Source organism: Caretta caretta, chromosome 3, assembly GCF_965140235.1.
Source record: "Caretta caretta isolate rCarCar2 chromosome 3, rCarCar1.hap1, whole genome shotgun sequence".
Taxonomy (NCBI): domain Eukaryota; kingdom Metazoa; phylum Chordata; order Testudines; family Cheloniidae; genus Caretta; species Caretta caretta.
Window position 1 is genome coordinate 168,149,357 of NC_134208.1, and position 24,532 is coordinate 168,173,888.

Sequence of the window (24,532 nt, forward strand, 5' to 3'; positions counted from 1 at the left end):
CTCGTTGAGAGGCAGTTTAGGCTGGTGTTAGGGCTCAGTGCTGCTGCACTGCAGTCCAGCAGTGGACATCTGAACTTAGAAGAAGGGAAAGAAAAAGCCACATTGCTTCCATTATGGTGGAATGAACAATTCTAACCAAAGAGCAGCATCCAAATCTAATGAATGACAATCTACAGGAAAAATAATGAATCAATAATTAAGTTGCCTGGCCAAAACCTGTTCATCAGGATGAGCGGACAACAATTTCAAATAGTATCTGTGGAATTCAGACTTCAACTGATTCCTCCTAGACAAATATACAGCACAGAAGGAGAAGTTACTCACCTAGTAACTTGAGATTTTTGAGATGTTTTGTCCCTGTGGGTGCATCACCATAGCATGTCTGTGCACTCTCCACTGGGGAATGCAAAGCAGTATTTGCAGACCTATGCAGACCAGCACCTCATGCTTCCAACCTAGGGAATATAAGCAGGCGTGGACCCAACTGTTCGACCACAGCCAAGCGGAAAGGAGGGTGGGAAGTGGAGCCCTCACAGAGATGAAGCATCTCAAAGAACTCAAGTAACCTCTCCATCTTTTTCGAGTATGTGTCCCTACGGATGCTACTCTGTAGGAGACTCCCAAGCAGTAAACTCAGTGAGAAGGTGGGTGCTGAGAAGGCAAGTCCAAGATGGTTAGGAGGACTGTGTCACCAAAGGTAATATCTCTGGAAACAGGTAAGCTGGTGTAATGCTTGGCAAAAGTGTGACTGAAAGACCAAGTTGCACTCCTACAGATTTCTGCTACAGGAACATATTTCAGTAGAGCTACAGATGTAGACTGAGCCTTAGGTGAAGTGTACTATCAACTCCAAGGGGGCTACATCCCAGCAGATTCACAACACGTTAAAATTAGGGCTGTCGATTAATCACGGTTAACTCAAAAAAATTAATCACACTGTTAAACAATAGAATACCAATTGAAATTTATTAAATATTTTTGGATATTTTTCTACATTTTCAAATATATTGATTTCTATTACAACCGAATACAAAGTGTACAGCACTCACATGTTTATTACAAATATCTGCACTGTAAAAATGATAAAAACAGTATTTTTCGTTCACCTCATACAAGTACTGTAGTGCAAGCTCTTTATCGTGAAAGTGTAACTTACAATGCAAGATTTTTTTTTTACATAACTGCACTCAAAACAACGTAAAACTTTAGAGCCTACAAGTCCACTCACTCGTACTTCTTGTTCAGCCAATTGCTAAGACAAACAAGTTTGCTTACATTTACAGGAGATACTGCTGCCTGCTTCTTATTTACATCACCTGAAAGTGAGAACAGGCATTCGCATGGCACTTTTGTAGCAGGCACTGCTACAAGGTATTTACGTGCCAGATATGCTAAACATTTGTATGCCCCTTCAGGCTTTGGCCACCATTCCAGAGAACATGCTTCCATGCTGATGACGCTTATTAAAAAAAATGTGTTAATTAAATTTGTAACTGAACTCCTTGGGGGAGATTTGTCTGTCCCCTGCTCTGTTTTACCTGCATTCTGCCATATATTTGATGTTACAGCAGTCTTGGATGATGACCCAGCACATGCTGTTCATTTTCAGAACACTTTCACTGACGATTTGACAAAACGTAAAAGAAGGTACCAATGTGAGATTTCTAAAAATGGCTACAGCATTTGACCCAGGTTTAAGAATCTGAAGTGCCGTCCAAAATCTGAGAGGGACGAGGTGTGGAGCATGCTTTCAGAAGTCTTAAAAGAGCAACACTCAGATGCAAAAACTACAGAATCTGAACCACCAAAAAAGAAACAGACCTTCTGCTGGTGGCATCTGGCTCATGAAAATGAACACGCGTTAGTCCACTCTGCTTTGGATTGTTATCGAACAGAACCCATCATCAACATGGACGCATGTTCTCTGGAATGGTGGTTGAAATATGAAGGGACATATGAATCTTCAGCAGATCTGGCACGTAAATATCTTGCGACGCCGGCTACAACAGTGCCATGCGAACTCCTGTTCTCACTTTCAGGTGACATTGTAAACAAGAAGCGAGCAGCATTATCTCCTGCAAATTGTAACGAAACATGTTTGTCTGAGTGATTGACTGAAGTAGGACTGAGTGGATTTGTAGGTTCTAAAGTTTCACATTGTTTTATTTTTGAATGCAGGTTTTTGGTTTTTTGTTTTTTTTACATAATTCTACTTTTATAAGTTCAACTTTCATGATAAAGAGATTGCATTACAGTAATTGTATTAGGTGAATTGAAAAAATACTATTTCTTTTGTTTTTTACAGTGCAAATATTTGTAATCAAAAATAAATATAAAGTGAGCATTGTACACTTTGTATTCTGTGTTGTAACTGAAATCAACATTTGAAAATGCAGAAAACATCAAAAATATTTAAATAAATGGGATTCTATTAACAGCATGATTAATAGCATGATTAATTTTTTTAATCGTGCGATTAATCATGATTATTTTTTTAATTGCTTGACAGCGCTAGTTAAAATGCATCCTGAAACCCGCTTTGACAGTCTGCGTGGAAATAGGCTGTTCCTTCACCATCTCTGCAAAGGATACAAATAATCTGGAGGCCCTGAACATCACAGTCCTGTCAAGGTAGAAGGCAAGAGCCCTTCTGACATCTAGAGCATGTAGGCTAGTTTCCTCTCTGGAGGCATGAGACTCTGGGTAGAATGCTGGTAGATGGATTTCTTGATTAATATGGTATTTCAAAGAGACCTCAGGGAGGAAGTGAGGATGGAGACATAGTATAACTTTATCTCTATTGAAGGTAGTAAATGGTGGGTCTGCCACGTGAGCACTGAGTTTTTCCCTTTGTCTAGTCAAAATGATAGCTATAAGGAATAAGATCTTGAGGTGAAGGAGGGAACAGGTAGCCACTGGTAAAAGGGGGGTTTCCTCAGAGCACTGAGAACCAAATTAAGGTCCCACTGGTGGGCCAGGTTCCATACAGGGAAAAACAAGTTATACATGCCCTTGAGGAAACTGGCTGTAGTACTGTGGACAAAATTGAGACGCCCTCAGTGAGTGAGTGGAAGGCTGTGATAGCAGCCAAATGTACTCTGACTGAGCTCACTGATAAACCTTGAGTCTTTAAATCGAACAGGTAATCTAGGGTTTTGGACAGTGGAACTGATGCTTAAGAAAAGTGAAGAGAACACAGGGAATAGAAGTGTAAGGTAAGTTTTGCAAAACTAAGGTTTCCTGCTAGATAGGAGAACTGACTGGACTTATCTAAACAGGTTAGCTCCAGGCTCAAGAACCATTCTCTCAGGTTCAGGGAGGAGCGGTTTAGATGGATAAGGGTCCCAGAGTTCTGTGACAGGAGATCCTTTCTGAGAGAGGAAGACAGAGAGGCCACAGATAGATGAAGGAGGTTAGAGTACCACACTTGTCTTGGATAGGGCGGCACTATGAGAATAACCCTTACCCAAACTGCAACAGGAAAGAGCAATGTCTTGAGAATGAGGGGTAGCGACGGGTAAGCATACAGCCGGATACTGGACCATGGTATTAACAGGGGATCTCTCAATCCATTGCAGCCCTGTCCTCCCTTAGAACAGAAAAGGTGACATTTCCTGTTCTTTGGGTTGACAAAGGTCTGCTTCTGGGAGATCCCAGGTCTGGCAGATGCTGTGAAAGACAGAATCATTGAGCTCCTATTCATGGTCCTGAAGGAATTTTCTGCTCAGGGAATCAGCAATTGTATTCTGTAGGCCTGGAAGAAAAAATGCAGAGATTTCCATCTGATAGAAAATGCACTTAAGGACTTGGCTCTTGGCTTCACCCTGTTGGTCGCTATATTATATTGCTTCCCTGTTGTCCAGCATTATTTTGATGAACTAGCCCTGTATGGTGAATAGGACGTGCTGATAAGCATAATGAACAGGATTATTGAGGTGGAGTGAGACCTCTGGTGTGGACCACTTGCCCTGGGCTGTGGCTTCTTGGAGGTGAGCTCCCCCCGCATCTCAGAAGAGAAGAGAGATTTATCTATTGAGAGGATTTTTGAGGGTTGGGGGTGGGGTCTGATGAAGGGGTTCTTATGGAGACCTTCAGTAGGTCCTTCCACTACCTGAGAGAGACCAAAACTTTGAGATACTGTGATGAGTTTGGAGTCGCTGTTTGGGATGTACAGCGTTAAGCCACATGTGAAGGCACCTGAGGTGCAATCTCATTTGAGGTGTGACAAACGTGAAGGCCAACACGTGGCCCAAGTTGTAGGCAGATACTTGCAGTTTGCAGGCTGTGCTGTATTGCTGAGATTAGACTAGACAGAGTGGAAAATCCCTTTGGAGAGATAGGCAGTTAGGGAGTCTACAGTGGCTCCAAAAGAGTCTACTCTTTGGACTGGGGTCAATGTAGACTTCTCCTGATTGATACAAAGGTCCAGAGACTGAAATAGGGTTAGAACCTTAGAAGTTGCCAACTGGACCACTAGAGCTGATTGACCCCTCAGGACCTAATTGTCCAGGGGGTATGGGAATACTGCTAAACCCCACTGATGTAAATGAGCCACCATTGCTGAGTGCAGCTTTGTGAAGACCCCCAAGGCCATTGAGAGCTCAAAGGGAAGGACTCAGTACTGGTAGAGTTCTGAGCCTATTATGAAACATTTGTGGGATGGGTGGATGGCTAAATGAAAGCAGGCATCCTGGAAGTTGAGGGTGATGAACCAGTCTCTCAGATCTATGGATGGAATTATGGTGGCTAGCATCACCCTCTTAAAGTGCTACGATAGGATGTGTGTGTTCAGGTTTCTGAGGTCAAGGATCAGTCTCCATCCTCAGCCCCTCTTGGGGACTAGGAAATAGTTGAAATCGAACCCCCTTCCAACAAATTCTGGGAGAACTTGCTCAATCTCCCTCAGGAGTAAGAGGGACAGGACCTCTTGTTTTAAGAGCTCTTTGTGAGAAGGGTCCCTGCAAAGAGATGGGGAAAGGAGGAGGGAGAGAAATAGAGTGGAAGCAAATAAATAGCCCATGCTGATCACCTCCAATATCCATCTGTTTGAAATAATGTGTTCCCATGCAGCAAGTGGCTAGTATGCCTCTAAAGTGGGGATGGAGTCATGCAGAAAAGCATCTGGGAAAGTAGGTTGCTCGAGGCCCTTGACCCCTTGAGAGATGCAAGATCTCACTAGTGTGGGATTTATGGTGTGACCTTCCTCTCTGCCTTGTTTCCCTTGCAAGAGAAAGAGGCTTCTTCTTAGATGTCCTAACCTGCGAAGGTGCTGCTGGAACTGCAACAGCTACCGGAGCAGCCTGGGACTTTGAGGCCAATGTACCGGAGGGCAGGGAGAGGAGTGGATCCCGCTGGGACTAGTGAGCTTTCCATTAGAAGGTTCTTAAGTCTAGCCTGTCTGTCTTTTCTAGACCTGCCTTTAAACCCTGTGCAGACCATACATTTTGGGTAGGTGTCTCCAAGGCAGTGGAGGCATCTCCAATGCCCATCACTATGGGGCAAAGACGTGTGGCAAGTCTGGCAGGGCTTAAACCTCAAGGTCTTCTGCATAACCTGGAGTGCTAAAGGACTAAAAACATGGGTTTTAACAAGAAAAAAAGGGGGGGGGGGGCAAAGCCCCCTCTAAACAGAACAGGAGTGAAGAAATAAAATAACTGAACTAGAGAAAAAAAAGAAAATATCTATGTTAAGAAAAGTGGGAAGCTGAGAACAGTGGAGATGCAACTGCTTTGTCTCAAGCCAGAGGTGGTTGAGAAGGAGGTGAGTGGAGCAGCTTCGAGACTGCTTATACGCCCTTATTTGGAAGCACGAGGTGCTGCTCTGCACAGATCCACAGATACTGCTTTGCAGTCTCTGGCAAAGAGCACAAAGGCGCGCGCGCACACACACACCCCCCATAGGGTGGAGCACCCATAGGAACATATACTCTAAGAAGAACTGAGCATGTCAAGAGAAACATCACTTCTATAGGGAGAGGTAGATCTCTGTCTTATGCCTGCAAGTGAACTTCACAGGCCTTTCTAAGTTCTAACTCCTGATGGACCAAAGTCCTTTGATATGGCTGATCCATGTGCTTACTGTATGTAGGAGTCATCTGCTCTAATCTCCTTCCTTTCATCAAGCCTCTGACTCATTGCAATTATAGCTATTTCTCATGCAGGTAAAATTCAGTCAAAGACATTTTCCTTTCCCCCAGGGGGTTAATAGTTATTAGGAACCTTAGGCTGAATGGTCAGTGCTCAGGGAAATTTGTATCTTTAACATGACTAAGCATCCAAATACTGCCTTGAACAGGTACTTTTTGTAGAGAATATTCATGGCACTATTCTCTGTAATTTAACTAAAGTAGCACAATTATGGATTATAGTGTCAAAAAGTGGCATATGAAATCACCAAATGATTTGTAGTGGTGCGCACCAGGTAGTATAATTATCTGCTCCCTATTGATTTAATGCAAGAGGACTCCCCCCCGCCCCCCCAAACCAAGCTAATGTATGGTCACTACATGCGATCAGAACCCTGCTGACTACAACCTATGTTTGCTTGTTCAAATAAACAGTTATGTGAAAAAAAACAGTATCACAAATCAATGGTGATTAATAGAGCACTGCTACAAAGTCACGAGGTTGGTACAGGAGTGAAACAATGAAATAACTCGCCAACTGTTATCCAACTACAATGCCTGTATTGTAGGCTTTGGGGGGCAGGGGGAGGGGAAGAAGAGGGAGATATTTGTCTTGCTCAAAAGAAAAATTAAGTCTATTGCTTTTTTTTTTTTAAACTATCAAAAAGGAAAAAACTCATTTGTTGATATACATCTGTACTTTAGTTAAACCATACAGAAAACCCACTATTAAGTGTACAAAATATGCAATGCTTAAAAATGATTGTGATAAAAGTGAAGCCAAAATACTGCTATATTGTACATGAAACACATATGCCAGGTTTTCAGCTATGATAGGATAATAAAAATATAGGGGCTTGGTTTCAAGAATCAAAACACACCTAACTCCTTTCTGAGGGGCTCATGTGTGCGAGTGTGGCAGAAAGATGCATTTAAACTTTTTCAAAAAATAATCCAACTGTTTTAAATTTAGAAGGGGGAATGATAAGCAGATGCAATAAATTGTTCTTTTTGAGAAATATCCATAGGAATACATCACCATTTAGTTTCTACATTTCAAGATTGGTTGAAAAAGTAATCCCATACCTGTATGTGAGGCCAGGAGGCTTCAAGAGTAGGTTCATCTTCTTCTGGATCAAAATCTGGATTATCACTTGGTGGAAGTGTTCTGAAAATATTAGAACTAATCTGCAAAGAAAAAAAAAATTGATTACTTGTAGTGTGGCTCATCAAATTTCAAAAGCCCATGCTAAACAATTGCCTCTATCTAATATCAAGATGAACTGAAACAAGAATGTTTTTAAACAATTGTTTTGCCCTTTTCTTTTCACCTTTGCATTATCATCAGTCCCAAATATTCAAAAGTCATGAGTCAGGCCACAGAAAAATCACAAGACTTTTTAAAAATTAGGTTAATTTTGTCTTTAGGTTTTCAGTTTTCTGGGCATTTGGGCTGCATTTTCAAGCTGTTATTTGCAAACATGAGAACTAGAAACGTCTTTCTTTTTAATTAAAAGCTGAAATTTTCACATAATTACTTGATTGCAAGAACTGGGCTTTAAGTAAAACATCAAACTTACATAACTTGCAATAAAAATTGTGAGTTAGCAGCACAACATTTGAATGTAAGGGAGACCCTTCCACAAATATTTCTACTTGTTATTACATTAGAAATATCAAATCCTTACTGTCTCTTTGCTTGAAGATCTCACAAAGTTTGAAGAATGCCAAAACTTATGTTACACACAGCTGTAAGTCTTAGTTTTAGGACAGTCTACAATTTAGAAAAATTAAAAGATGCAGTTTTACAAGCATTTTCAGATCTAAGCCAGTCATCTTACAGAAGGGACAGTGCAAGGACCTTTTCAGAAACACAAGGAATCTTCTTCAGGAATTTTCCCAAGCCCACTGAAGTTTAGACAAGAGAACAAAAATGTTTCGGCAGTCAAAAAGAAAACATATCTTTGTTTGCCTGAGGGAATCTGCTTCACACTGTTCATGATAAATAGTATTTTTGAAAATCTGCTAGAGAATCCCAAGTTGATTTTGTATTTTGCCCTTTCCATTATTCCTTCAAGGACCATTTGGCTCAATTTTTCCAGGTACAACTTTCAATTTTCTTTACCCTATTGGGTCCAAGGAAATAGAGATTTTCAAAAGGGACAAATAGCAGTCAGGCACCAAAAGCCGCCACTTATGCCTTTGAAAAAGTGCCCAAAGTGATCAGACAGATTAATCTCTCCAGTTCAACACCACGCCAACATCAAATTCCCCCTCTTTTCAGTGATCCTTCTTCCAAGGCATGACTGTGGAACGAGCAAATCCCCTTTTAGAAACTGGAGTTATACAACTTGTTCGAGTCTTACGCAGGAAAAAGGTTTATAATACACTGGAAATAAGAAAATTGAAGAAAGTTGTAGGAAAAGGATGTCCAAATTTGATTTCACAACTTTTAAAAAAATCTCAGAAAGATTAGTTAGTACATGAGAAGTACTCTTAGGTATATTATCCCAACCCTAAATTCTCATTCTTGGTTCAGGGTTCACAAGAGCATTTAACTTCAAAAAGGGGAACTACATAAAAATGAGGAAACTAATTAAACAGAAATTACAAGGAACAGTCACAAGAGTGAAATGACTGCAAGCTGCATGGAAATGATTTAAAAACACCATAAGAAAGGCTCAAACGAAATGTATACCCCACTTTTAAAACAAAACAAAAAACAAGAGAGCCAAAAACGTGCCACCATAGCTAAAGAGAATAAAAGAGGCAGTTAGAGACAAAAAAACACCCTTTAAAAATTGGGAAAAATACTATAAAAAGAATAGTCCCCAGTCTAAAAGAAAGTCATTCAAGATGGACTCATTATCCACTCCTACCCTGGAGCAAGACCGCCAAAGTTTGGAGCTGGGTCTTGCTGCAAATATATCTATTTCCAGATAAACTCACAGGGAGAAAATGTCATTTACTACAGAGTTCCTGAGTGCTACTTCTGCTGATCAAGTAAAATCTCTGCTCAGCTAATCTGCCAGTAGTATATATTTTCCTTATCTGCAAAGTGGAGAGCTATAGGATAAGTTTGCTGTACTATGCACCTTTCCCACAGTCCTCACCCAAGTACGTTCATGTAAAATACTGCTGTGACGTTATTGATAGCTACCTGAAACACTCTCCATGTCGAGGGCGAAAGGACTTGAGATACCAATATATTGGTCGTAATTCTAAAACACTGATATGGATTTTTCCTCCCAGAAATTCCACTAACCATGAATAATCAAATTCTTGTAATGAGTTCCCCAGCCAAAATTGGAAGCATCTGAGATGACTGTGGCCAATGGAGCCAGGGAGTTAATGGTGAAATGTCTTAAAAGAAGTTACATTCAAATCCATCATGAGATATAGGAACACAACTCTAGAGATAGTGGCAATTTCATAAACATGCTGTCTATATTTGGAATGGTCTTGCTAGCCAGTGTTGTAGAGGCCTCGTCTTTAGACGTGCATATGGAGATATGTACATCAAGGTCATAAGGCCCATCAGCTTGAGGAACATCGCTGTTTGACGTGAGTTCTCCTGAGTATTACTATTACTCTAAACATCTTTCTTCTGGCAGAAAAAAAGCTGCCCCAATAAAATTGTCATCTGGGTTGTAGCGGTGTACGACATCTTCCAATATATCTTGAATCCTAGTGTTTGGAAATGTGTTGTCTGTATCATAACTTTTGCTTGATTCCCCTAGGAGAACACCTCAATGAATCAATCATCCAAATAAGTGTAGACATGGATACTCTGACATCTCCTATGTGCTGCTGCAAGGTACTTTATGAATACTCAAGATGCTTTAGATAGGCACAATGGAAGCCACTTATTAATGATCTCCTCTAACACTAAGCAATCTTAGTCACAACAGTAATTAACCTTTTCAATTAGAAAGTGTGATTGAGATGTGAAAATATGTATCCTATAAATCAAATGCCTCAAACCAGTGCTCTGTAGGTAAGACAGATATGACAGAGACTAGGATAAGCATGTGGAATTTGAGCTGATGAGTAAATTTAACTTCTCTGAAAGTCTAGAATGGGTTGGAAGCCTCCATCTCAGGGGTCAGCAATTACCTGAAAAAAATTCCTTCCTCTGAAATTTGCTCTATGGCACCTGACTCAAGTAGAGAAACTTTTGATCTTAGTAAATTCCCGTGAAGAGGATCCCTGAAGAGAGATAAGGAATGAACAAGGGGTGATGGAGAAAAAGATGGCGTTTAATTGAACGGAGCAGCACTACTGGATGATCTCCAAGATCACTGGATGTGGTGATAGTCATCTAAGAAAGTTCCCAAATTTAAGAGGAGACAGACAGGTTTATATCTGGTCTGGGATTCTTGTACATCTTGTCAAACCTGAAGCTGGTGCAAAGGAAGATTATGCAGCAGATCTCCCTTTAGCTTGTTGTTTGTAGGGGGTGCATGTCTGCTGATGCTGAACATGGGCCTCTTACAATTGTTTCTTTTGAAATGAACAGGGAATAGAGACACAGTTACCCCAAATCTTTTCCGAGTCATCTAAGAAATCCTATAGATTTTGCAATAGACCTGATGTCTTTCAGTTTCTCTAGAACTTCATCTGATATACAGCTGAACAGCTAGACACCATTAAATGGTGTCAAGTATCACAGGGGTACCTGTGTTAGTCTGTGTCCACAAAAACATCTGAGGAAGTAGCTTTTTACCCATGAAAGCTTATGCCCAAATAAATCTGTTAATCTTTAAGATGCCACGTTGTTTTTACCATTAAATGGAGATCTATTTGGGATTCTTGTTTTTGGAGTAACTGCAGGAGTATTCACAAACATGGTAAGGAGAAGCCCCTTAAAGTAATTGTGAATGGTGCATCAAAAGTACAGAAAGATGCTCTTAATATGTGCTAAGCAGGTAATCGATCTTTGATGAGAAGGGCTTTGGCTAGTTTTCTCTGGTCTTCCAGCAGTGACTGGGCAAAACAGTATTATTTCCTCCCATTGGTAATATTGGTAACTGGACACTAGTGCTTCATAGTTTCCAATTCTAATAGTGCCTGGTATAGCAGAGCACAAAACTTTTCTACCCAGAGTATCTACCACCTTCTTACTCTGTCTGAAAGGGTAGAGTGGACTCAACCCCCTTTTGCTCTTAGAATGGCAGTTTCCACTACCAATTAATTTGAAGCTGAGTAGGTCCGGAAGAACAAGAAGCCCTGAAGATGTAGATCGTATAACTTGTCTGATTTCTTAGCAACTGCTGGTTTAGATGATGGATTTAACCAGGTTTATTTAGGTATACTTAGTGTCAAGAAGCAGCAAGGTATCTTACTTCTGGAAGGCGAACCCAGAATATCCAGAACTGGGTGTGTCATTGTCTCTGATGTTACTGAAAGGATCTTTAAGATAGTAGTTATTTCTAAGCTTTCCAGGAAAAGGAGTTGATGCACACCCACACATTTGAAGATGTTTTATCATCAAGATCTGGATCTGTGTACAGATGTTTTATAGACACCTCTAGTTCTTTAGATAGAGTATCTGGGACAAGTAAAAGGAGAGACTGTTTTCTTGGTACCAGCAAGAGTGATTTATCTGGGCAGGATGATTCTGGGGAGGGTCATTTCCCTTGAACCACTTTGGGAGAAGGCTCCCTTTCTTCAGGCCTTTTAAATTCAGGGGAACACACAGGGAAAGGCCAATATGGCCTCAATAGCCATGACAATATCTCCTCAGACTTGCCAGTATTCAGTAGGGAATTCCTTAATATACTCCATATGGGAGGGAGGGTAATCTCGCAGTCGGAAACAGAGCGCCTCGATAACACTCATAACACCATCTAGTTTCCCTGATCTACTTCCTGGAAAGGGAACAACACTGCCTACTACCCTGCTTTAACTGCTAGTTCATTCTCCTTCCTACAATGCCGTGCATTATTAACATAAGAATGGCCATACTGGGTCAGGCCAATGGTCCACCTAGCCTAATATCCTGTCTTCTGTCAGTGACCAATGCCAGATGCTTCAGAGGGAATGAACAGACAGGCAATCATCGAGTAATTCATCCCCTGTCATCCACTCCTACCTTCTGGCAAACAGAGGCAAGGAAAAAGCAGAGCATAGGGTAGCATCCTTGACCATCTTGACTAAAAGCCACTGATGGACATATCCTCCGTGAACTTATCAAGTTTTTTTGAACCCTGTGATAGTTTTGGCATTCACAACATCTCCCGGCAACAGGTTCCATAGGTTGACTGTGCGTTGTGTGGTTTTTTGTTTTGTTTTCTTTAAACCTGCTGCCTATTAACTTCATTGGGTGACCCCCAGTGTTCCCTCTAATTTTTTATGTCCATGTGCATAATGAATTTTGTTATGTACACCAATATGGAGGTGATGTGTGGCGGGGGTAGGGTTGAGGGCTTTGGAGTATGGGAGGGGGCTCAGGGCTGGGGCTGAGGGGTGAGGACTTCAGCTGGGGGTGAAGGCTCTGGGGTGGTGCCAGGGATGAGGGGTTTGGGGTGCAGAAGAGGGCTCAGGGCCAGGGCAGAGGATTGAAGTGCCGGGGGTGAGGGCTCTGGGGTGGGGCCAGGGATGAGGGGTTTGGGGTACAGGCTGCCCCGGGGCTGCAGCAGGGAGAGTGGACTCCCCCAAACCCCCTCTCGCTGCAGCAGCTCAGGGCTGGGGGAGGGGCACCTCTCCACAGCCTGGAAGCTCCAGCAGGGCTTGGCCAGGGGTGCGGCACCCTCCCAGTGTGTGCCGCCCTTGATAGCCTGCTGCGTGGCCGCGCAGCTTAGAGGGAAACTTAGGTGACCCCTGTTTTTTGGGTTATGTGAAAGAGTAAACAACACTTCCTCCACACCAGTCAAGATATCATACGCCTCTATCATATCCCCTCTTAGTCGTTTCTTTTCCAAGCTGACATGTCCGTATGAGGAGATATTAAAAAGACCTTAATAATAATATTAAATTAAACATTGGTATTAATTCATTATTAATATTAATTGATTAAATAATAATATTAAACATATCCGTATTAAACATTAAATATTAAATGGGAGATATTAAAAAGACCCTAATCATTTTTGCTGCCCTTCTCTGTACCTTTTCCAATTCTAATATATATATTTTTGAGATTGGGTGACCAGAATTGCACATAATACACACAAGCCTTGAAAACTATCAATTTATATAGAGGTTTTATGATATTTTCTGCCTTTTTATCTATCCCTTTCCTAATGGTTCTTAACACTGGGAGCTGCCTTTTTTTTTTTTTTGAGACTGCTGCTGCATATTGAGAGGATGTTTTCAGAGAACTATCCACAATGACTCCAAGATCTCTTTTTTGAGTGCTAACAGCTAATTTAGACCCCATAAATTTGTAAGTATAGTTGGCCATGTCATTACTTTGCATTTATCAGCACTGACTTTCATCTGCCATTTTGTTGCCCAGTCACCCAATATTGTGAGATCCTTTTGTTACTCTTCACAGTCTGCTTTGGAATTATCTTGAGAAAAAGACTGAGCACCTGCCACCAAAAGTACTGACTGTGGACATTACCACCATCCTGCTGGTCATTCAGGCCTATAACATGTGCATTATCTTCAATTCAGGCTTCTTGCTAGATCCTCACATCCAGGCTATGTCTAAATCTTGCTGATTCTTTCTGAACTGCTCAAAAAAAGGTCTCTCTCATCCACCCATCCATCCAGTTAAAACTCATCCAAGCTCTCATCATCTTGTGTCTTGATTACTGTAACTTTCTTTTTTCTGACCTTGACAAATGCAATCTTGCCCCACTCATATCCATTCAGAATGCTGCTGCAAAGATCATTTTCCTAGTTTGTTTTAATCATTTCACCTTTGTGATTTCTTACACTGGCTCCTGCATTTCTATCATATCAAACATAAGCTGCTTGTATTCACTTTCAAGGCCTTTCATAGTCAATCCCCACCCTACCCATCATCTCTCATTCACTACTGAGCTGTGGATGCTTACCTCTGATCGGCTCACAATACCGGCCTCTATCGTTCACTTGTTACATTTTCCAACAAGCAAGCACCTTTGTGCTTTTTCCCCATGATTTCCCACATGCATGGAGCTGCTCCCTGTAAACCGTTGCAATGCTACCTCATTACCCAAATTCAGAACCTTCCTCAAAAACTCTCCTTTGCCTACAAAAATACTTGATAAAGGTTAGACTGTGGGTATGTAGAGCCCACTGCCTATATTACTGACCAATACTGCCTCACTGTTCACTTGTACTCCCCCATGTGTATCTATCGATTGTCTCTTGCTTTATATTTAGATTAGGCTTGGCAAATTGGTCAACTGACCAGTCAAATGTCAACTGACAACCTATTTGACCGCAGTCAAATATTTCAGCAACAATGCTGATGCAAGCCATGGCCTACCATTTTGACAGCATCATGGTGCTATCTGTTGCTAGCTTACCTAAACATCTTGATCACTCACGTTATTACATGCTAATGCTATCTGTATTGAAAAAACTGAACATCTTGATTGACTGGAATCTTCTAGAATAAGCTATGTATGTATGTATGTATATCTTTATTTGTATACCAGGCCATTAACGTACATGGTGGTTTACAAAGCACATTAAACAAGTTAAAAGACGCGGTTCCTATCCTGAAGAGCGTACAGTCTAAAATGACTAGATAAACATATTGTAATTAACTCAAAAAGGAATGGGGAAGGGATAGGAGGGTTCACAGTTATTAAACCTCCTTCCTCCAACACATAACAAAAAGATGCAAAGCTATTAAGCTGCCTACCTCAGATAAGCACATTTTAAATGACTTTTCTTTAATAGTTCCTCTGTGTTTGGTTTATTTCTGTTTAATTTTATTTTTCTTTTTTTGTAACTGTTCAGTCTTGAATAATGTTAACATTTAAATGATAACCTAAAAAAATAGTAGTAATTAAATCTTCATTTTTTAGAACATCATTTCATTATGTTTTGCATTTTTCTGAGTTTACAAAAACTAAATTACTTAACTTATTTTATTAGGCATAAGTATCTAAGGCTAAGCCTACTGGAGACCATAAAGTCTTACTCTTTGTTACTGTTCTAATAAATTAGTGCTTTAAAAAAGTTGACTATTTTTGACATTCGACAGTATCTGACCAGTGTCTGACTGGCCAATTGACTGATTATTTTTGGACCGGTCAAATGCCCAACCTATGCCGAGTACACTTAGATGGTTAAATTACTAGCAGCCACCTGAAATCCCATCTACACTAACACTGCTATTGTTTACTGCAACCAGCAAGGCTGAAATGGCAGTGGTAACAGTAGGACATTATTGGCACAAAAGCCTAATGCATAAACACCCCTGGTATCACTAATGTTAAGGTCACTAGAATACAATACACTCCCAGTTCTTTCTGCTGACAAAAAAAAAAAAAAACACACACAGTACAGGTAATGCCAGCCAACGACATATACTATGAATTCAGTCTTCTGTCTGAATCTTCATCTGGACTATTTACACCAGGTTTTATCAAACTATGTGGCAATTCTCACTGGTGGGGCATGATGGATAATAAGATCTAATACGGTTAGAAGTTCATTTAGACAACCTTTAGGAAGAAATGGCTTGACCCTTAATCCTGTCTGCAAAGGCTACAGACAGTATTAGGGGAGCTTCCGAATGATTTGGTCTTGTCCAGGTAGCATGAAAGAGCCCTGACTACAACAAGAGAGTGCAATTGTGTTTGCCCCTTGTTTCAGTGGGGTTTGGGGAAGAAAACTGAGAAATCAATCAACTGATTTAAATGAAAATCTGACACAATCTTCAGCAGGAACTTGAGGTGAGACTTAAGAGTCACCTTATCTTTAAGGAACACTGTAAAATGGACCTGCCATAAGGGTCTGAATTTCCCTACCCTCTAACAGATGTTAGTTATGGATACTAAAAAGTCAGTATTCACAGACCAATGAGGCGGAAGGGGGAATAAAGGCGGGTTCAAAACAGATCTCCATTAAGCCCGATAACAGTCTGTTGGGGTTTTAGGAAAGAATAGGCTCTCAGATTGAAGGAAAAACAAAATCATAGAAATGTAGGGCTAGAAGGTCATCTAGTCCAGACTCCTGAGCTGAGGCAGGGCCACGTATACTTAGACCATTCCCTACAGCTGTTTGTCTAACCTGTTCTTAAAAAGCTCCAGTGACAGGGATTCCACAACATCTTTAGGAAGCTTATTCCAGTGCTTAGCTATCCTTAAAATTAGAAAGCTTTTCCCAATATCTAACCTACACTCCCTTACTGCAGATTAAGCCCATTACTTCTTGTCCTACCTCAAGTGGCCATGGAGAATGAATGATCACAGTCCTCTTTAGAACAGCCCTTAACATATTTGAAGATTTATCAGGTTCTCCTCTCAGTTTTCTTTTCTCAAGATTAAATTGGCCTTGTGTTTTTAACCCTTCCTCACAAATCAGATATTCTAAATCTTTTGTCATATTTGTTGCTCTCCCCTGGACTCTACAATTTTCCCACATCTTAAAGTATGGCACCCAGAACTGGACACAATACTCCAACTGAGGCCTCACCAGTGCCAAGAAGAGTGGGAAAACTACCTCCCAGACCTTATATATGACACTCCTGTTAATATACTCCAAAATACTAGCCGTTTTTGCCACCGACACACAATGTTGGCTCATATTCAATTTGGGATCCACTTTAACTCCCAGATCCTTTTCTGCAGTACTAGTGCCTATCCAGTTATTCTCCATTTTGCACAAGTGCATTTGATTTTTCTTTCTTAAGTTCACAACTTTGCACTTGTCTTCATTGAATTTCATCTTGTTAATTTCAGACCAATTCTCCAAAATGCTTCCAACCCCTCCCAGTCAGTGTCATTCACAAATTTTCATCAGACTCTCCACTCCACTCTCCAAGTCATTAATGAAAATGTCTGGCCTGGGTCTGGCCATTGACCCTGGATCGACTAGATATGTCCTCCCAGTTAGACTGTGAATCACTGATAACTCCTCTGAGTATGGTCTTTCAACCAGTTATGTACCCACCTTCGAATAATTTCATCTAGACCACATTTCTGTAGTTTATGAGACTGTCATGTGCGACTGTGTCAAAAGCCTTACTAAAACCAAAATCTATCAAATTTACTGCTCTCCCCCGTCAACTAGGCCAATACCCCTGTTAAAGAAGGATATTAGGTCAGTTGGAATGATTTGTTCTGACAAATTCATGTTGGCTATTATGTTATCTTATGTTATCTCTAGGTGCTTACAAATTGATTGTTAAATGATGTGTTTCTGTCTCTTTCCAGGTATCAAAGATAGGGTGACTGACCTATCATTCCTCCGTTCCTCTTCCCACTCCCCACCCCTGTCTTTCTAGATATATGTACTATGTTTGCCCTTCTCCAGTCCTCTGGCACCTCACCAGTCAGTCCCCCATGAGTTCTCAAAGATAATTGCTAACAGTTCCAAGAGTTCTTCAGCTAGTTCCTAAGTACCCTAGGTTGATTCCATTTTGCCCTGTGGCAACTTGAATATATCTAACTTATCTCAATATTTAACCTGTTCTTTCCTTATTTTGGCTTGTGTTCCTTCCCCCTTGTTAATATTAATTGTGTTAAGCATCTAGTCACAGTTAATCTTTTTAGTGAAGACTGAAGCAAAATAGGCATTAAACACCTCAGCCTTCCTGATATCGTTATTAGCTCTCCTTCCCACTAAGTAGTGGACTACGCTTTTCATCTTTCTCTTGCTTCTAGCATATTTAAAAACTTCTTACTGCTTATGTCCCTTGCTACATGTAACTCATTTTGTGCCTTAGCCTTTCTGATTTTGTCCCTATATGCTTGTGCTATTCTTTTGTATTCATCTTTAGCAATTTGTCTACATTTTCCCTTTTTGTACAATTCCCTTTTTGATTTTCAAGTCATTATAAATAAATGAGACCTTTGAGGACTCTAGCAACTGGAGGTGGGGAAAATATAGTAAGACTTTGCATGGGCGAATGTGCAGACATTGCTGATAAATATATACTTAGAGCTGATAAAGTCCAAAATGTTTTAAAAATAGTTAATATTCCAAAATAGCAGAAACAGGGGCTTCCACACGAGACAGGTGACACTGCACTGCACAAATAGAAAACCTCTTCCATTCTCCTATGTGAATCAGTCAAGTAGACGTTTCTTCTGCTCTTTACCAAAGTGAAGAAAGGGATTTTTCTTGCACTACTTCCACTGGAATCTCCAAGTAGCCTGTCATGTGTTGCAGGAGGTCTGGAAAGATCCTAAAATCAACCACCTGTCTAGGAGTAGAAGGGATGACTGCCTCTTTGGTCAAGGAAGAATATATTGCTGTTGGATTCCATTTCCTTCAGGTACTCTTCCTTACTGCCATGTTCGTGCAAGTGCAGTCTGAGGCTGTAGATGCTGATCCTCTTGAGTAGATCTACAATGTCTCATGAAAGAGGAAGATTTAATTGTACAGGTGGGCAGTTGAGGAAGGTTTCCTACCTGGTTGTCCCCAAGGAGCCCAATAAGGCCAAGACAGTATGTTTTAAGGATAAGTGGCTAGGGGCTATATTGCTGGAAACCAGGGTGGATGTTTCTTATGAGATCCAAAAAGAGTGGAGGAGATACTCTACTGAAGATGCTTCTTCTTGTATTTCTGGGTGACTCTCCCAGATCATATCTTCAGTAGATCTCCAGGAGTTTCTGATTCATCATGCTGTCTTCTGTCTCAACTTTCTGAGCTCAATGCCTTTTTCCCTCTGACTACTTTTCAATCAACTTTTCATTCTACTCCCCTATATACCTGTCCTCCACCCAACAGTCTTCCTAATGGCCACTTCACTATACTTGACCCTCTTCTACTGTCTAATGCCAGTTTTCTTCACCTTAAACACCCAGCTAGAATCTCTCAATTGTTGAGGAGAGAAAGGAAAATTTAGCTAGTTTTACAGCAGGAAAGTGAAAAAAAATTAGGTTCAACGAAGTATGGGGAACAATTATTCTATAACTGGATGGTAGACCATACTTATGAAGTTGTTGTCAATCTGTCAGTATTACTACTACATTTCAAAGTCAGAATGACAGACTGATGTTTTACAGATCCCTGTATGCGAGACAGAGCTAAGAACATTTTTTTCTCCTATATTAAAGTCTTCAAACTGTTGCTCAGAAGACTATAGATGGGTAAATTAAAAGAGCTATCAGTCAATCAAGATTTAAATACATGCAATATGTACCTCAAAAACAAAAAGTGAATGAGAAGCACAGAGATTGCTTTGAAACACAAACATCTCTTCCTTACATAAGAGCAGAAAAAACAGAAGTTACTCTAGTTAACAACTGTAAATAATTTCTTGTTTGTTTTATAATCACAGTAATTTACAGAAAGGGCTCTGCAGTACACATCAGTTTATGTTGACTCTAGACTATACAGTTACACCTAAATGATTTAAGGTAGTTGTAAGTGCATTTACTCTGAGTAGGACCAGTTCCTTCCTCCTTGTAGAGAAGCTTCCTTTCTACTGATTCTAACTTCAGTAAGAATCTCTCCCTGAGTTTTAGCTCCGATACTCACCCTTAAGAGTCCATACATCTATTGCAATTCTCAAGTAAGGAAGCACAGGCAGAACAACTCAAAATGTTCTCATTTTCTGAACCTTGTGGGATTTTTTTTCAGTTTGTCCAGAGCTAACTTTCTTCATACATCACATCTAAAAATTTAGCTATATTGCATTTACCATGCTATATCAAATAAAGCGACTTTTCAGATTTGACAAATTCAGCAAAGCTTTCTAAATAATTCTTTAGGCTGTTTGAGTTGATTACTTATGAACTATACTAAATTTACAGGTAGTGTCAGCCATGGCAATGCTCTACAACTATTATGTAACAATATAAATTCAGACAGAAGCTAATGATCAGTAAGAAATGTTTTATTTAGTTTTAAATATATCAAATAAATAAATACCGTTCAACTCCAGTTTTTACTTACCATTTTCACTATGTCAGCATATGCTGACTCAACAATCACACCACGAGTTGTTGAAACGTATTCAACCAGTTCATTCAATGTGGCTCTCTTAATTTCTTTGCTCCTCAGGTCTGAAACAGAGTCCATGAAGTCAAACAGTATACAACACTGCTGTAACTTCTGACAAAAGAGATTTTGCTGTTCATTTGAGGTGGCATCTATAAGCAGAAAAAAGAAAAAAAAGCCACTTACGTTTTTAGAAATTGAAGCATTGATTTCTAAATATCTTATCAGCCATAACTCAGTATTAATAAGGAAGACTAGTTTTGGGTGGCAAGCAAGAGAGATTAATGTTCAATACTGTCACATCTAAAATCAAAGTTGTTTGTGCCACTACCATGAAATTTAACTGAGGGTTTGATAATATATCCACAATGAGTAAGAGATTTTAAATGGGGAATATATAAAATGTAATTAATATAGAGAGAAATTACACTTTTAAAAACTAATGTATTCTACACAAAAAAAACTTAAAACAAGTACCAACCCTCCCACCATCACCATGGAACTAACCACTCAATCATATGATTTGTTGCATTCCATCCACTAATTCTTTATTACATTGTCTATTTAAAAATTAAAAAATTTGCAGGGCCAATACCTTGTTTTTTTTACCAATATATAAAGCTCTTGCCATCACAGGATGAATGTCTCAGTGGAGAACTGACCCCGGTATTTCACAGAAAATATTTTATCCTGGATTTTCACATCTTAGACTAGAGAAATTTAATTAGTAAAATAAATTAACTTATTAAATTCTCCAGTTTGAACAATTTGTGATCACTTAAGACCATATGTCTGTCATGACTATGACAGCATTTTCATAAAGCATCAGTCTTTGTATGCCTTCCCAGCCCACTAACTGGGCGAAATTCTTCCATTAATGCTACAATTTGGATCTGTGGCAGAGTGATTTTAATAGCTTTAGAGTATTAGTTAATTACTAAACCATATTAAACTTACTGGAAAATATTTTTTGCTCAAAATATTGTGACCCTCTGACTTTTGCATACAAAGTCACAACAAAATCAGGCAGAGTTGTTATGGTCATCAATAAATCAATTCAACAAAGGGAAGAAATTTCCCTTTTCTCACTAATTGTTGTTTGTATTCTGGCAACACCAGTATGAAAGAGTCCCCTCATCTCTCAGACATTTAAAATACTATGCCAAGCTGCAGAATTTTCACTCCCATTTCTCTCTCTGAACACATAGGCAGGCTTACCCAATTGAGAGTTTTCAGAAATGGAAAGCAGCTGTAGTTAGCCTACACTACTTTGACTATCTGATCAATATTAGTAAGTCCTGTGGAGTGTCCAGACTGGTATTGCCACATCATAAAATAAAAGTGAGTCAGGAGAAGGAAAAACTACCTTGCTAACTGCTTTGCTGAAGATATACAGAATTTTTACTCGTGACATGCTAGCAGAGTGAGCCATGCAGGAAACTCCCCTTGCTCTTAAGGTTTTTGGCCCTCTGCAATTAGGCCAGCTGAAGGGCTTCAAGGACAGTCTTAGATATCTCAAAAGCCCCAAAATATTTCCATAATTCTTTTTAAAAAGTGAGAATTAAGAGTTCTCCTAAACTCCAATTACATACAAATAAGTTGTACAGACACCATCATTGCAAAATTCACTCTTGAAAAGTAAGTAGTGATATCCCAATAAATGTGAAATAATAAAAACTGTAGAGAGTGAAAATAGTTAAATCCAGTGAGGGATAAGAGTGCAAACAACTTGTTTCTGCCCCCCACCGTGGCTCAGTGCAGTAGGAGTCATCCTGAAAGACAACCCCTGAAGGTGGAAGAAGAACGCAAGCTCCACATTCTTCAGAAATAGATTCTATGGGAAGAAAATGAAGTGGGATTCCTTCCCACAGGTCATGTCTGAATAATAATGCTTGAAAATGTATTTAGCACAGATAACATGGCTGACTGAAATCTTCCTGTGACAAGCAACCGGAGCTCTCCTGTTTAGGATTACCATTGACCTCCAGACCTAGACGCAACTATATCAGATCCAAGGACAGCTATATCACAACACAGACACCCTCTCAGGCGTGTCCTCTTCTAGTGACAGAATTTCCATGAAATAGATGTTTAAAAGAAAAAAAGAAGAGAGCACCTGCCCGTTTGTGCTTTTGAAGTCTGTATTTTGCTTCAAGTAGAATCCACAGGTTCTCTTAGTGGTTAAGACCCTATTCTTGTGATGGAAGACTCAAAGATTAAATGAATCACCTTGGCCATGAAATTTTGGACAAGTCCATGGCATCATCTTTTACAGTAAAAACTGGTCCGTAGAGCCTGAAGTCACTTCCACCTTGAAAATTATCTTGTATGTAAAGCACTTAATATTAAGACAAAGCTCACCTCAACCATTTTGTCAGGCACTATTTGTCATCCAGGACTCAGAGGCCTTTTTAATGCTGGACTCAAATCCCTGGCTGAGCTTGGTAACAGGGATTAAAAAACTGCCAAATTAAACTAGAACAATCTCCATAAATTGTAATCTGACAAGTAAAGACTGATAGTCTGTGCATGCAAAAGAAGGGTCCCCAAGACCTGTTCAAACACCATTGCAGATGGTTCACATTCAAAACCATGTGACTCTTGTAGACTCCTTCCAAGATGTCAGGAGTTGGGAGACCCGACTGGGGATACCATATCTACTGTCCTGTACCCTATTTGGACTTAATTGCATTCATGCACCGAGATGGAGTGAAGCACTCTAATTGTCCAAAGCAACATTCTCAGCCTATTAGGATGGGACTCTGCCATGCAAAGGAGAATAGGAATCATCCATCTGGGACTCTAGAATAATAAAATCACACCCCATGACCTTGACCAAGACTGATACCAGAAGTACAGGTGAATTGCCACACACTCCTCCTTTCCCAGTGAATGGAGAAAGCATCCCTCACTAGCAGAGTTTTCCCTCAAAGAGAAACAAAGATCACTAGTGGTGCATCTTTAGGTGAGTGGCATGCCTCTGGTCACTATTCTAAGACCAAGAAGCCATCAGCACAAGTCTACCACAGATCTACTCATTCTGAGAGATATTTCTTGTCCACCTTGCTAAGTAAGTAGTCACCAGAAGAGTTTTGAGAGTGTCCATTCTCACTCCTGAGGGGTCATCTACATAGGTGGCACAGACCAGTATCTGTGAAAGATATAGAATACAGAAGTCTAATGACCCAATGATTCTCTTGTTTTGTGATCAAACATACCCCCTTTGTGCATCCATGGCTGCCCCATTTTCGGAGTCTTGATGTACAGTTACAGTTTCTGGAAACCCTAGGTGATCTCCAGAAAAAAGAAAATCCCTTCTGTCTGAGCCTCCCTCCTAAATTGAATGCATATGAGATACAATAGTCTGAATGAATGGGCATGTGAGTGTACAAGATATACTGTGGTAAAAGCACTGGTGGCCATCTGAACCTATCTAAACTAGTATATCCACCACTGCCACCACATGTTAAATCATGGGGAGAATTGTTTCAGAAAAGACAACGCCTTAAATAAAAAAGGGAAAAAACAGATATGCATTTATTTTAAGGTAGAGACTGTCAACGGAAAAAAAATTTCAATTTAATGTGTGGGTTAAAAATTTGAAATATAATAATTGGGGCAGATGCTTCTAAAAAGTGAAAGTAAAGCAAAAAGTAAAAGACACCACATTGCTGCATTCTATTTTTACTGTCAACTTATTTTGGTAGTAGGCTACAAATATCTAATTACCTTGATGTATAATGTATTTTGTACACTACCAAGTTACTAAAGTGATGAGCTTCCTAAATATTTTGAATACACAGATGAACTAAATTACTTAACTCACTATTAAAATAATTTGTATTGACAGTGGTTTAACGGTTTTTAAAGTAAAAATTCATGATACAAACTTTTCACCTGACTGATTTCCTGATATGAGGCTAAAGTAACTAGCTAGTTTAAAATAACAAAAAACAAAAAACACAAACTTATATTAGTTATTGAAGCCTTTCCTTTCTAGAAGAGTATTTACCAAATCAGGCTTACAATTTTTATTATTTGCTCAGAGCTTCTGTTTAAATATGTCCTCAGGCAGGTAATTAAAAGTTTGCTCTCCTGCAGAGGTAATGGAGTAACCATCCATCAGCTTCAGTTAACAGTTGATCCATAAAACTATACTGACTGGAAGTATTACACTAGGCAAGTACAGTGTAAGCCACCCTGCATGTTTGAAAGAAAAGGTTGCCAAGCCTCCCCATTTTGCTGGGAGTCTCCCAGAATCAGGCTCTATCTTCCATAGGCTACTGAAGCCAAACCAGGAGATTTTAAGTGCTAAAAGTCCGGCAGCACAGCGAGGCTAAGGCAGGCTCC

The 24,532-nt window shown here is 39.9% G+C and overlaps 1 protein-coding gene across 1 annotated transcript in view; it reads right to left on the reverse strand.

Moving 5' to 3' along the window:
* The window catches only part of PPP2R5A (protein phosphatase 2 regulatory subunit B'alpha), a 92,008-nt gene that overhangs the window by 35,121 nt on the left and 32,355 nt on the right, over positions 1 to 24,532 (reverse strand). Inside the window, exons 2-3 of the mRNA XM_048843122.2 lie at positions 20,138 to 20,334; positions 7,211 to 7,312 (exon numbers count right to left, since the gene is read on the reverse strand). Of these exons, the coding sequence (XP_048699079.1) occupies positions 7,211 to 7,312; positions 20,138 to 20,334 (299 nt within the window). The remainder of the gene's footprint in view (positions 1 to 7,210; positions 7,313 to 20,137; positions 20,335 to 24,532) is intronic.